Below are 16,041 nucleotides of genomic sequence, written 5' to 3'. Positions count from 1 at the left end.
TTGTAGGTGAAACCTCTTTTAAGTTACATCCGGTAGCTTCAAATGATCCCATAAAATATATTCTTTTCAAATTAGCAATCTGATTCCTCAGTGTGTAGACGGAGCCGTTCCGTAGCCTTTTGTGTTCTGTAATTAGTGTAAAGCTCTTTTGAAAAGGTTGTTGCGAACATTTGCGGCGGGATGGAAGTGGCTTATGGCTGTACTCTCCAACCTGTCAGCTGATCAGTAATTTCACTGAATTATATACACTCAGCGCTGAATTGTAGGAATATCAGATGTTTGCAAGTCCTGTGATCATATAGCGGCACCTGGATGCAAAATATTGTCATATAAAAGTCATTTTCTACTTTAACCCAAAGCATAAAATGAAAAGTTCTGCAACTGTCTAATATAGTTTGGGGGGAATTCAAAGAATGACATTTTACATGCCAGTCTTGAACAGAAGCCTGCTGGAGTAAAGGGGGTTTTACACCGGGCGATTATCGTTCAGACGAGCGTTCATATAAGGCTCGTTGCCAATAATTGCCCTGTGTAAACAGGGACGCGATCAGCAGATGATCAAGCAAACGCTCGATCATCGGCTGATCGTATCGTTTTAAAAAAGTAAAATATTATCGTTGCCGGCAGCACATCTCCCGGTGTAAACAGTAAAACGTGCTGCCGACATGATAATAACGTATGGGGACGGGCAGTTGGAGTAACGACCACTCGTCCCCATCCATAGCTCCGTGTGACAGGAGCAAACGAGCGGCGATCAATGATGTCTCGTTGATCGGCGCTCGCCGCATCGGCCGATTATTGGCCGGTGTAATAGGGCCTTTAGATGGTGACGTTTCTTAAGAGGCATTCAATTTATTAAGAGGGGCTGTCCATGTACCACTAAGTGAAATCTATGCCCGATATGAGCTGGCATATATTTCCGCTATAATTTACGCCAATTTCTAGCGTAAATTATAGTAAATCTGTTGGGACTGCCCTCTTGCTAAGCCCCACCCACTTAAAGTCCTGACAGCGTTGTTAAATAAAAAAAGTCGTAAATTTATACGCAAAACAGGCGTGCATCAAAATTTCGATTAATAAGTCTTCACCCCCAGTGTTTTAATTCATTACCATTTTCAAGATTGCTGCTTGCTGTCAGTGAATGTGACCAGTCTTGCCTACATCAGAGACTGAAGATTCGTACAGACCTAGGACGTCTCAAAGCTTAGATCTTGCTAAAATGTAATCTAGTCTAGACAATCTTCTATGAACTTTTGCTTAGATTCTCCTCACACATCTGCCTAGTGATATAAGAGAAAAGAGAACGAATAGATCTCTGCATAACTAGGTATGTTTGCCATTCAGGAGTCTTGGAAAGTGGAGTGACACTCCTGAGAGGCTATAATGGTGGCCTTGTTAGTTGTCACTCTGCTTTCCAGAAAAATATACAACTAATAAAACTCAGATAGAATTTCTAGCATTTTGATAGAAGAGGAAGACCAAGGGTATTTGTTTTATTCCAGTAAGAATAAAATATTCCTGTAAGGGGCTGTTCACATCAGCCTCCATCGTAGAGCCCGCCGAAAATACTGGAAACAATAGCGCAAACTGCTATTTTCATTAAAACCACGGACACCCCGATAGAAACCCGATGGAACCCATTAAATTCAATGGGTTCCATCGGGTGCCAGTTGTCTGTCGTTCAACAGAACCAGCGCTTCCGGTATTTTTGTTGTTCGGCTCCTCCGACGGAGCAGAACAATGGAAAACCGATCCCAGATGTGAACAGTCCCTAATACTTGAGAGTTTAGGGTGTCACATGGTAAATTTGGATTACATTAAGAATGAGGCAGTTTTAGCTCTAAAACCTGGTTTCTTTTCCATGATATAAACAATTCACATGCCACTGTAGTAATCATAGTACAAGAAAACAGCATCTAACTTTATATTTCTCACTGTTTAGAAACGCGTGTTCTAGAGCTGCGGCCATCCGTTCTGGAATACATAACCCATTCAAGGTCACGGACAGTTATGTATTTTACAGCTCCTTTATATGATGTATTTTTAGTCTGTGCAACTAGAAGTTCTCACTGGGTACAAATGTGTATTCAGACCGTTTTGTGTTACGAGTTTTAAGACAGCAGCATGATGACTCATAAAAGCAAAGTAAATAGCACCATAGTCATCTGCATATGCTCGAACCGAAAGAATAAATGACTTGCTTTATGTAAAAATAATTTCAGGCTTACATAGACTCCGTTTCTTTAATTAGCATAACGTTGGAAAGGGGTCGTTCAGTCTCCTGAAATCAGAGTAGAGTTCTCCAAATGTTATACATATATTATTGAAGAATGTATTCATTTGACTATGTGAAAGTCTTCCTAGGTAGAGTAGGAAAAATCTTTAGTACTGAAAATGTCTTCCAAAATTCTAGGGTCACGCATCTTTTCATAGCCTTGAAAATTTTGTCTGCCACATTTAGGTCTCTGGTAATTTTGAGGAAATTTCCAAATCCTTCACGGTATATAAAAAATAAATTGAAAACATTCTAAAATTTGACTGAATATCATTGGTATTAAAAATTTTCCGCAGCAGTAGCTTTAATACTAATAAATGTCAGTCCCTATTTCAAGGGGATATGAAGCATTGCAGTTTCCATTAAAATCGATGGACTGTCCTTATGTACGGATGTGCCGCGTCCTACAGAGTGAGTGGGGATCTTTGTAACGACTCTCTGCTAAGGCTGATAGATGAGGATCCTGAATTGGAGACCTCCAATATTAGACTAGGTTCACACCTGCGTCTGTGTTTCCATTGTTCTGCTCCGTCAGAGGAGCAGAACGACGAAAATACTGTAGGCACCGGTTCCGTTGTTTGACACACCATTGGCGCCTGACAGAATCCATTGAATTTAATGGATTCCATCAAGTTTCCGTTAGGGTGTCCGTGGTTTTACCAGAAACAATAGCGCAGCCATATCTATGGCGGATGCACCTGAGTCTCCAACGCAAATGTGAACAGGCCCTTAACTGAAAATTGTGATTTTTATATAGATTTTTTTCCTGGACCCTTAGGGTTTTCCTGAATTCAGTACATATAAGTGAAAGAATTGAGTGCATATAGTGCTATGACTCAGGAAATAGAAGATAGATTTGATCATTTCATAGACAGCTTGTAAATAAAGATAGAACCCCCCCCAGCAATTGTCTAGAAGATCAGAGGTTTATAACCAAATGTTCCCATTCCCTAAATTAGGAAGTTGTAACACTAGATATGCTCAGTTATTGTAGCGATATTTATGATCTATGTCGTGAAGAGGGGAGGGGGTATCTGTTTCTGTCCAAACATTTGACTATTTCTAAATATACAATATGTTTTATTTGACTTGTTCTTGAAAGCTGACTACCCCGGCGGGCTGATGATCAGGGCGGCAGGATGTCACAACAGGTGCTATATAGATCTTGTACAGAGTGTACGTCTAAAATACAAAACCGGATAGGAACAGAAACCACAGCTTTGAAAGCTGTCAGTCACATCTTGAGGTCCCGGCTTCACTTTTGTGGTTTATTGCAATATTATGGTTATCTATCATTTGATCTGTTTTGAGTGTCTGCAGTGCAAATAATGGCTGACGTGTCGTATAGCTGGAGAGCTGCTGTGTGCCCATTGCTGTCATATTGTGTAAGGTAAATATGTCTGCACCCGGGCACATCTGTAATGTTAGTGGACTCAAAAATGTCTAATAAGGGACTTTTAATACATTGCATGGACGAGTAATCATTTCCTCCCTCTTACAGCTCAGCCGGATGATTTTTTAACAGTATGGTTGTTATTTTTTTTTAACACACATTCCTAGAGTATATACCTTCATAAAGGGTTTTTTCCCGGGACTTTCATATTGATATCCTTAGGATAGGTCATCATATCAGATCGGTGGGGGACTGACTCCCGGCACCCCTACTGATCAGCAAACTGAAGGGGCCACGGCGACCAACTGCGCGGCCTCTGCATGGTTTGCCGGGCACAGCACCGTACACATCCGTAGCAGTTGTGGCTGGAATTGCAGTTCCGGTCCTATTCATACTGTTCTCAGTATTTCATCTGTTTTTCAAAGGGGCTGTTTTATGTCATTCAATTATTCCCTACAAGAACGCCCATCAGTATTACGGATCTCTAATACTGGTGCAATACTGATGACCTACTGAGGCAGTATCAGCCGTAATACGTCCGTATTACAGATTCGTATTGCTGATGTTTACGAGGCCACAGGCCTCATTCAGACAAGTGTATTTAAATATGGAAGTGAAGCGGAGCACTATACGGACAACGAATGCACCACTTATTGTCCGTATTTCCATGCGTTTTAATGGCAGTGTTCAGTATTTTGTCAGTGTTAAAATTTTCATCTTTATTTATTCAGTATTTTCATCCATTTATTACTTTCTGGTTTCTAAAACTCGTCCCTGACATTATTTTACAAAGAAATATGGTGAAAAAACACCACAAAAAAAATGCATGCAATACGTCCTAAGTTCAAAAGAATACGCTAGTCGCGTATTTTACAAGCATCCCATGGACTTCAATGAGGTGTAAATTTGATAGGGCATATTGCGAATTTTTAAAATGTGGTAACATGGGAGAACGAGCGTATGCCAAAACGCTATGGCATTTGTTTGCCATTTTTACATGACGTATTACAGATCTTTCTAAATGTGGTAAAAATACGGATGTTAAATCCGCTCATCTGAACGAGGCCTTAGGAAAGTCTCACACAAATTTTTGTCTTTTTACATGTACGGCTTTGGGGATTTCCCTGCAGAAAACAGCTGAGCATCTGAACTAAAATCCGCTATGCTCACCTCCCTTGGTGCTCCTACGACAACGCCTCCCTGGTCCCCCCGTTGGTCTCTGTACACCTGGCGTCCCGCGATGATATGTCGTTACGTTACCACTGGGTATGGTCGGTCACGACCCGTCATTGCTGGAGTCCAGGTTCCAGAGACCATTTGCGATGTTGCCACACGACCGCCAGGTGAGGTGAGTATAGTTGTTTTTTTGTTTGTTGTTTTTTTTTTTTTAAACTCTCTGGACTTGTGGATTTTGCTCAAATCCACAACTAAATCTGCAAAAATAGGATTTGCTCGAATTCAATGGGGAAAATCTGCAATAAATCGATGCTCTTTCCGCAGCAGAAATTGACTTTCTGAAGATTTAAAAACCGTCATCTCAGGCCAATTTCTGCGCAGAAATTTTTTTTATCGTGTGGATGAAATTTGTTAAAATTTCACCCACTTTGCATTCCGCTGCAGATTTTACATACGCAAATCCAACAGAAAATCTACAGCAAATCCGCTACGTATGACACTTTTATTCAGTATTTAGAGGCCAAAACCAGGAGTGGAGCCTACACAAAAGATTAGAAAAAAATGATGTATTTTTTGTTTTATTCATCCTTTGCCCTATACATTTTTGCCTCGTTTATTAAAACAATCTAATATAATAACTGGCCTTGTTGGCCATAGCAACCAATTACGGAGCAGCTTTATTTTTTCCTGAGCAGTTGAAGAAATTAAAGCTGTTCTCTGATTGGTTGCAATGGACGACAACGCCTGTTTTCTCTTACACTGTTTTGATACATTTCCCCCATGTTTGATTCTTGACAGAGTTTTCCAAACTTTTATTAAAGTATGAAACAGGCCAAATAGTGTAAAGTAAAAATGGTACTATACTCACTTTTTAAAATTCCCGCACCACATGTTCCCTGCCACCTCTCGTTTATTTCACATGACAATCATGTGACCCGGCAGACATGTAAAAAAAAAATGGATCCCCAAAAATTTTATGAAACTGATGCCCTAGTGCTTACCTAATTTTGTCATCTTTTTCTAACCCATTAAAATGAAAGAGATGCTTTATGTACTAGAAAGAAAATGTAGTGTAAGTTCCCCTACACAAACACACACCACTTTTTTTTCTGTTTTTTTTCTTTCTTTTAAAAAATGCCATGAATGTCAAGAGTTTTTTATTGTATTTTTTTTTACAAGCGTTTTTGTTCTTTTCTGTTTCTTACATTATTAACATGTTTTTTCTGGCATTTTTCAAGTCCTATAGAGAATCCTATGGGGGGGAAGCAAAAAAACTCCCCACTACTGACCACAGAAAAGCGAGAAAAACTTCACCTGGCCGCAATGTTTTTCAGCAAAAAAACGCCACAAAAACTGCAGCATTTTTTCACAAAATCACTGTGTTTAACCGCCTGGAGTGAGGCCTTTATTATGGGCTTAACACCTCATGGATCTCTATCTTTTGAATTCATGTATTCTGATTTCTCTCGTCCCATTTGATAATCTGGCTACATTCCGCCCTGGGATGTCAGATTAAAGAAATCTTATGTGATCTGTAGATCTAGTTCTTGTAGACTTCTCTACAATGCAGAAGTTTAATGAAAATATCCAGCAAGGGAAACACATTAATTATGTTTTATTTTTATTTTTCTATTCTGCGTTCTTTGAGTTCAGTGTGTTCTGTTTTATGGCTGTTCTTTTTCTGATATTTTTCAGATGTTATGTTTAACCAGTAATTTGATAATTTGGCCATTACTAACCATTAAAAATGGACAATCCATTTGACATACAACCTATTATTGAAACACTTTGCGCTTCACTCACTTTTCTGACTCAAATTACTTTACCTTCGGGGTAATTAGGCCATGTTTTCACTGAGCAATATGGAAGTAAATCCTCTGTGGGGAAAACACTGTGTGCTTGGGTGAAATTAATCTTCATTTTTTTTAAATTGTCCCTTGTGTGTTGTGTGTAAATATGTGTATTTGTACATGTACCCCTCCCCCAACACACATACACACGTTGAGCTTCTCACACTTGAGCCCATCAGTAACTGCTAACGGATCAATTATAAGTTGTACTGCGGACGCAAAAATATTCGGAAAGATCCAGGAATTATTTTTAACATTGAAATGAGAGTTTGGTCATCATTTTTTTTTTTTTATAAATTATATAAATAGGATTGCTTGTATTATTGTAAACAAAAGTGGTACTGACCCATGGTGTATTCCCAGTGTAACAATTTCGTCATATTTGTTATGTTGTGTTCACATAATAAAACTCTAAGGCCCCCATTATTCGTCATTGGGGTCCGTGGTATCGGTTGTACGCTGGATCTGGCATGGCGTCGAGGCTTCCGTTATAAATGGAAGCCAAGACACAGATGTGAACAGAGCTTTGCCTTCTCTTTGTGGTAAAAAAAAAAATCAAATAATAATAATTAATTAAACACCTAAAAAATAAAGTTAAATAATATGGTTGACCGATCCCTATTAGTTTTGCTAATACAAATGGATGCAACAATGTTGATTTTAGTTTACATTTGCTCAATGAGGTTGTTTTTTTCTCTCTGCGAATGACATTTATTTTCCATACAACTGTTTGAAGATAAATGGGAAAGTCTCAGAAGTTTCTGCCAATTTTTACACACAGCAGATTTCTTGCAAAAACAAACCAACCAAAAACCAAAAATCCTGTGTATGTGGATAAATATTCCTCAAATGTTTGTAAATAAATTTGTTAAAAAAATATTAAACGCGACCTGTGCTATTTACTTAACTTTGAATTTTTAAAAAAACTATAGCGAGCAGATTTTTTCTTTTTCATTGAAGAATGCAGATTTTTTTTGGAGAGTTGTAGAAAGCTAGATTGATAAATAAAAGAAGAAAAAGGAGATGGATAAATACAGAGATTAGGTAGATAGATAGATATGAGATAGATAGATATGAGATAGATAGATATGAGATAGATAGATATGAGATAGATAGATAGATATGAGATAGATAGATATGAGATGGATAGATATGAGATAGATAGATATGAGATAGATAAGATAGATAGATAGATAGATAGATAGATAGATAGATAGATAGATAGATATGAGATAGATAGATAGATAGATAGATAGATAGATAGATAGATAGATAGATAGATAGATAGATAGATATGAGATAGATAGATATGAGATAGATATGAGATAGATAGATATGAGATAGATAGATATGAGATAGATAGATATGAGATAGATAGATATGAGATAGATAGATATTAGATAGATAGATAGATAGATAGATAGATAGATAGATAGATAGATAGATATGAGATAGATAGATATGAGATAGATAGATATGAGATAGATAGATAGATAGATATGAGATAGATAGATATGAGATAGATAGATAGATCGGAAGATAGATAGATAGATAGATAGATAGATAGATAGATAGATAGATAGATAGATAGATAGATCGGAAGATAGATAGATAGATCAGATAGATAGATAGATAGATAGATAGATAGATAGATAGATAGATCGGAAGATAGATAGATCGGAAGATAGATAGATAAATATATAGAAGGTAGATAAGAGATAGATAAATAGATATATGAGAGGGAGAGCGATAAGAAGAATTGGAGAAATTAATAAATAGAAGAAAGATATATGATATTTTTTTTTCTTGTTAGTTTTGTAATTGCGTGTGTGTGTGTATATATATATATATAATGTGTGTCAACTTTTAAAATATAGTTCACTTGATATATACATCTGTATTATGCTTCTGCTCATTGTAAAGCATTGTGGTATATGTTACAGCTCATATGTGTATAAATAAATAAAATTGTTATTATTATTGTTATTATTATTGTTATTATTGTGTAATATATATATTAATATTTGTAAATAATTTCCAGCATGCGAACAATATCTTGTGTTTCTTCCTGTTGGGAATATGACAGCTCTCCCTGCCTGTGATGTTGCTGTTTGCTTTGTTTCCTGTGGTCAGCCATGCATAAGAGCGCAGTGTGGACTAGTCTGGGCTTAAACAGCTGACATCTGCTTACTTTTATTTCCAATAGAATAACTAGCTATTGCAGTCTAATCTACCTCCAATGTGAGCCTGTAAAAAGGGGCTCCAGCTATTGACCGGTGTTCCTTTCAGCCTGGGATTGGTCCACATGGCTTCAGGAACTGGGAGGGCTGATTTGAAATGCAGATCTCCAGACAGCACAGTCCCCGCTGCCCTCTCTGCCTTTGGTGTGTCTATCATAGTGAAAAATGGCTTGCACAAGGGTCAGTCACCCGTGCTTACTTAATTACCTCTTGTTGGACCTCCAGAACTGTCACAATCTGTGGTGGATGCAGGAGCTGTTCCCCTCCTAGTGCTGTGTATCCAAGAGCCAGAAGTCGCTTTGAAAAGGATTGCTGCTTCAGCTTTAAGTGATCTATCAAAGCATTCTCCAGAGCTGGCTCAGACTGTGTTGGACGCAGGGGCAATTGCCCACTTAGCCCAGATGATTCTCTATCCAGATGCTAAACTCAAGGTACTTCTTTTCATTTATCATTTTACTTTTAAGTAGTAAATATTTAGTGTCTCTCAAATTCTCTTTGATTGCGTGCAAAGTAGATCTGAATGGATCCTCTTATTCTTCTGCATATTGTGCGTCTGATGAAGAAATACGGTTAATTCTGAATATTGTGCATACAAAATCACAGATTGCACTGCTACATTTCTCTTTAACCACCTTGGGGCTGTATCCGTAAGTTCACTGCAGTCCCATGTAAAATCACTGATAAAACATTGATGTCCTGATGAGTTGTGCCAAATGACAAACTTAATCTGTACATGTAGCAAATTCAGCTCTGCTACATCTGTGTGAAAGCTTTGAAGGCAGTGTATGTTTTTACCGGATCTGCAAAGCATACAGCTACAGGTAATCTTTGTTTAGGCAGAACCTTGTCTACATCAGGAGATTGTTTTCCTGGACTTGAATATTTCGGTGTAGCCGCCTGCCATTATTTCTTGCTCTCCCTGTGCCTCTCACCCGCAGAAGTAGCTGCTTTTCTCATTTGTCATGAATTGTTTGCCTTGGACAGTTGCTTTTGGCCGATCTGCAGTGACTAGCACAAAGCCACCAAAGGAATTCACTTTCCCATTCATTCTGGATTTCTATATTTTGCAGCTCTGCGTCCCGTGTATTACTTGAGAAGAAGTTTATTTAGTATATGGTGAACACATATCCTAAGGAGTTTTTGAACTGCTGATTTTTATAACATGGAGTCAGTCAATCTGGATTTCCTTCTGCTGTATAACGACACATTTTAGCAGTGCTTGTTTTAATGTACGTTACCTAAACTTCTATTGGTAACATATAGATTATGGAACATTCCCAAACTGTATACAAAGGCTTTGAAAATATATGTGTATGATTTTAAGCAAACATATACAGTGAAATTCCTCTAATCTGGCAATGGATTAGGCCAGAAATCTGATAATCTAGCACAGAACTGCAATATAATGTAAAAATTCACAAAACCAGAAGCAGATTACTAAGCAGAGGAAAAATCAATAGCAGTAAAAGTAGCAGATTTTCTGTTAATATTTTAATTTGGTCCATTTGGTTTTCCTCGAAGGATCTCTACCCTTACAAGTGAGTTTTATCCACTTTTATATGACTTTCCAATAATTATAAATATTTGATAATGTGGCATTTATGATGCCGGATTAAAGGAATTTACTGTATTCACTTTAATTCCTTATTTACTACATAGAAAACAGAGTAATAGGTAAGTATTCGATTGGACAGGAATTGGTCTTTACTGCATTTTCAGCCATTTTATAGAAATGTGTCATAATAAATAATTTAAATACATTGTTTGTGTAATATTAAAAGTTATAGAAAATATATAATTATGATCAGTAGACACCGGCACTTTAGAGGTGGACACCCATTCACACCCAACCTTTTATTGACTGTTGCTAAATTTACACACAGTTGAATTGCATTGTCGCTCTGGTTTTTAACAAGTAGTTTCCCAACTTGAATTTACATATTAAATGACATCCACTGAATCATAAACAGATGCTGACATCAGTGGGGATCAATGAGGTCACTGAGACAAGACTCTGCTGGTTCCTTGTACCTCGGTCACATTAGATTAGGAAAATTATAATGTATTTAGTAATGTTGGTCTAGTGTCCGTCAATGTCCAATTTTTGGAAAATATAAAGCAGCTTCCAAAACGGACCACGAGGATTACAGTATATAAACCTAAGGGTATGTTCACACGAGGGCGTCCGTTACGGCTGAAATTACGGGGATGTTTCAGCCTGAAAACATCCCCGTAATTTCAGCCGTAACGGCATGTGCAGGCGCTTGAACGCCGCGTCCATTACGGACGTAATTGGCGCTGCTATTCATTGGAGTCAATGAATAACGGCTCCAATTACGGCCAAAGAAGTGACAGGTCACTTCTTTGACGCGGGCGTCTATTTACGCGCCGTCATTTGACAGCGGCGCGTAAATTACGCCTCGTGTGAACAGACAAACGTCTGCCCATTGCTTTCAATGGGCAGATGTTTGTCAGCGCTATTGAGGCGCTATTTTCGGACGTAATTCGGGGGAAAAAACGCCCGAATTACGTCCGTAATTAGGCCGTGTGAACATACCCTAAAAGTGTTTCAAAATAGAGAAATATAAGGAGCTCTTACTGAGGTTTTCTTCCTAGACTAATATAAGACATTGTTAACTAAGTTGGCTACCAAAATGCTTAAAGGGTGACTCCGATCTCAGTCATGTATGGCATATTCACAAGATATGCCATAAATGTCTGATAGATGCGGATCCCAACTCTGGTACATGCACCTATATCGCGAACAGAGATCACCTGACTCCTGTTCTGCTTGGTCACGCGGCCGCTTATCCCAGGCGGAGAGGTGGCCACGCATGCACACTTCTCCCTACATTATGTTCTATCGGAGCTATGGAAACAGACAAGCGAGACCCTCGTTCTCAATGTAGATGTGGGTCCTAGACCACCATCTATTAGACATTTATGGCATATTCTGTGGTCTGAGATTGGAAGAACCCTTTAAATACATCGTTTATGTATCTATGTTTCAGCAAAGACAGCTTATCCTTTGTATAATGAAAAGTTATACAATTTTCCAACATACTTTCTGCATCAATTCCACCGTTTTCAAGATCTCTGCTTGCTGTCATTCAATAGGAACCTTCATTGTACATACTTCCTATGGATACAAATCAGTAGTGATCATGTGATGATCAGACAGGTGCACAGCTTGTTATAATACAGTTATCATAGCGGTGTCTTGTCACGAGACAATCGCATGATAAAGATAGAATTTTATCCCCAGAATGAAGCTTCCTACTGAATGACTGCAAGCAGAGATCTTAAAACCATTGGAGAATTGATACAAAAAGTATATTGGAAAGTAGACTAACTTTTCATAATAGAAAAAATAACTTATTTACTAAAGCCAGTAACCTCAACCATAACATTGTCTTTACGTAACAGCGACAGGTGCTTTCTGCTTTAAGTCAAATATCCAAGCATTCGGTGGATTTAGCCGAGATGGTGGTAGAAGCTGAAATCTTCCCAGTCGTCCTAACATGCCTGAAAGACCCGGACGAATACGTCAGGAAAAACTCAGCCACTCTAATCCGAGAAATTGCCCGACACACACCCGAGGTAAATGTTTTACAATATAGCAACGTGAAGCGTTAATATATAATTCAGCGCGGATTAATAGCAGCACTCAGAGCTAGATTGGTGGGTTGAGGGAGTAAACTACAAATTAAAATGATACTTTAATCCTTTTTGTATGTGAGTCATCATCAGATGAATTAGTGTGCGGGATATTTAAATCCTTTCTTTTGTTGATCGTCACAGTAATGTGACTCAGCATGACTTCTATGGGCTGCGGTGAAGCGACCTGTTGCCCTCAAGGGTTGCTGCTAAGCTGATACCAATTGTTGATTCGGCACCAAGTGATGTGATTATCATATAAGTAAAATATATGTTTAGTTAGAAAAGAATGAAATAATTCTATGTTCTATAGAAATATGTAAAGCTCCGCATTCCCTCTGATCATTACTATATATTGCTCACACAGACGTCGGAGGAGGTGCAGTTCTGCGAGATGTCACAACAATTTTGAGACAATTTTGTAAATGCTCCCACTCCCCCATTCTTCCATTCTTTACTCCGCTGTTCTCAGAGATTCTGCACAAATTGGCATTAAACAGCGTGTCATATGTTGTCATGAAGCATTAATGCTGCGGATAACCAGCTGGGATCCAATTGTGACATCTTGCAGATGCATAAAAATCTGCACCCTTCGTATGCCACTAGAGGCATATGTTATTTGTGTTTAAAAGGCAAATCTTAAAAATCATCAGCAAGTCCTTGATTTGTCCTCTGCTCTCAAATTGTAGTAAATGCTATACACCCAGATTATAGTTCTAGCGGACAATCCCGGCTCCCCTATAAATATGCATAGATGCATCAGCCGAGTATGCAAGTTTATTTCAATAGGAATATAAACTGTCGGTGGAAATCTCCAGCCCCGCTTCTCTGCAGCGAACAAAGGAGCTGCATGTAGATATCTCCATACACATTAGGGCTCATTCAGACAAGCATGTATCACGTCTGTGTGACGGCCGTTAAAAGAACGTCCGTCACACGGACTCATGTATTTCAATGGGGCCGTTAACATAACCGTTGTTTCAACGGAGCGGGTGAAGGGTCTGTGAAAAAATAGGACATGTCCTATCTTACTGCGTGTCACGCATCCCTCCATAGACTCTAGTCTGTGAGGGATCCGTAATAACGCGTCCCGCACGGTTGCACCTCGGACCTGAAAAACGTTAGTGTTTCACGTACGAGTTTGCAGACGCTCGTCTGAATGTAGCCTTAGAAATCGGCTGACATTTAATGTGTATTGCCTGCCTAAGAACTCTTTGGTGCGTGACAGACCAGGACAACTTCACAACTTAGATGTATAATGACTGTTTATGTAGAAGGATCACCTGAAGTACTGATGTACCAGCCACATGAGCGGACAACCCCCATCTCCCCATGTTGCAGGTACTTCAGTACAAATAATTGCAGGGGTTCCCACCACTGTCCCACTTTCAAAAGTGACCGGTCCTTCAGAGCCCCCGTTGCAGGGTGAGGAGGCTTTTGATCAAAGGGCCCCCCACTTATTGTCTTGCTTTGCCCAAATAGGGATATGGAAAGGGCTTGCCCAACAGTACAGCACAATACATTGTAATTTTACCCTTAAATTAAATCACAATAAACTTATGACACAAAAACAACTTTTTATGCTGCAATGGTGGACTTTGATGTACAAGCTTGAGGATATGTCAACATTGTAATTTTAGCCCTATTTGATGCTGTTTTGTTCTTTGCTCCTGACATCTTTTCCCACTGTTTCTGGACCGTACGTGTGAACAGTCTGTGAAGAAAGTATCAGGCACATGTTAAACAAATCCAAGGCAAAAAATAAATAATTCAAAGTAAACCTAACATCTCCAATCGAGCCGTATAGCATGGATTTCAGAGATCTTTATATTAATTGCGTATTTTGAGTATGCTTATTTTTTATTGTTAATTGTAACTTATCTTCTTTAATTCCAGCTGTCCCAGCTCATCGTAAATGCAGGAGGGGTGGCCGCTGTCATAGACTGCATTGGGAACAGCAGGGGGAATGTGAGACTTCCTGGGGTCATGATGTTGGGTTATGTAGCAGCTCATTCGGAGAACCTTGCAATGGCCGTCATAATCTCAAAGGTTAGTTACTGGAGAAGAATGTGTCCCCTGCTTACATCAGGTTGTGGAATATTTTCTATTAAGGAGGGAAATAACACGGTGTCTGAGCAGCTGCCATCCTCCTGGTGCTATTTACTCTTCCTTCTTTTAATTACCAGAACAAAGTTGACGTTTGCGCCACTTCTATTGGGGCTTCTGCAGCAACTTCATTGGATCCAGGCTTAATTTGTTACATTACTTGCTGTGTATGTTTAGATTATTATTTGAGGTGCAGGTTGACTTTGTTCTTACTTTTAAGAATATACAGTAAGATGCATTATTTTTAGGGGCTGTTCGCATCATGTTTTTTGACCTAGGTTTGACGTATATGCCGGGACAAACTCCTGACATATACCGTATGCTGTCACCCATAGGCTATAACAGAAAACTTCAAGAACTCTCATGGCCCTTTTAATGACGTACATTGGCACTTGTCACCAATAGGCTAGCACATTTAACATATACGTTTTTTATTTTACTGGACTCCGCGGTATGTAATAGTCTACTACCCTATTCCATTTTTATTTTTTTCACTATACTGATATATACCGACCAGACAGAGGCCAAAAAGACACTGTTTTGGCCTCTGTCTGACAATGATGCCCTATAGACACTTTTAGCGTATTCGCCAGAAGCTTTCCCGACATACAAGCTAAATGTATAAAAAACAAACAAGTTAGTGAACAGCCCCTAAAGAGGATCAGAAGTCCGAGCAATAGCCAAACTGGCAGTTATGTTTTATGTACTAACAGAGATATTGACATTGTGTTTTGTTGCAATAGACATTTTTGCAAAACGGACAACAGGAAGTGCAGCCGGCGCATTCAAAAGTGACAACCGATACGGCTGAACTTCCTGTTCCCACTTTTGCAAAAACTTCTGCCACAGCTGAGTGGGAAAATGCAAATATCTCTGTAAGTAAAACGAGCAGAATAGCAAAATTCTAGTAATCTCTTTCAGTTTGGATTTACCAATATGTGGCTATTTTGGGAAATAATTAAAATGATCTTGCTCCATGTGGTTTTCACAGATACTCTACAGCTCAGGTTATCATGGCTTCCCTCCAACAAAGCCTAAAATAGAACTTATTTTCCCTCAGATAGCGTGCAGGGTACTGCAGAGCAGTTCTGATCCCACGCAGTCTCCCTATGACTATAGACTTACCTTATGACTGTCCATAGTCTATGAATAACTTTCAGACCGTAGACAGTCATGAAAACTGCCTATGGTCTGATGACACGTGTTCTCCTTGAGGACTTTGATATTCACCACAGTCCACAATGTTAAGATCTGATGTCCCCTTCATCTAAAGAGAGTGTTTCCTATATTAAAGTTTCTATTTAAGCATTTCATTACTTTATTCTGAAAAGTGAGCCTACTTTT

At 38.8% G+C, this 16,041-nt stretch overlaps 1 protein-coding gene across 2 annotated transcripts in view; it reads left to right on the top strand.

Moving 5' to 3' along the window:
• Positions 1 to 16,041, top strand: part of SPAG6 (sperm associated antigen 6) — a 116,803-nt gene that overhangs the window by 58,007 nt on the left and 42,755 nt on the right. For both annotated transcript variants that reach the window (XM_075827564.1, XM_075827565.1), the window contains 3 exons: positions 9,160 to 9,365; positions 12,361 to 12,534; positions 14,488 to 14,640. In XM_075827564.1, the coding sequence (XP_075683679.1) occupies positions 9,160 to 9,365; positions 12,361 to 12,534; positions 14,488 to 14,640 (533 nt within the window). The remainder of the gene's footprint in view (positions 1 to 9,159; positions 9,366 to 12,360; positions 12,535 to 14,487; positions 14,641 to 16,041) is intronic.

The sequence above is a fragment of the Rhinoderma darwinii genome, chromosome 5 (genome assembly GCF_050947455.1).
Source record: "Rhinoderma darwinii isolate aRhiDar2 chromosome 5, aRhiDar2.hap1, whole genome shotgun sequence".
Classification (NCBI taxonomy): Eukaryota; Metazoa; Chordata; class Amphibia; order Anura; family Rhinodermatidae; genus Rhinoderma; species Rhinoderma darwinii.
The sequence above is the reverse complement of the archived record's forward strand: the minus strand, read 5'-3'. Positions and strand labels throughout refer to the sequence as shown.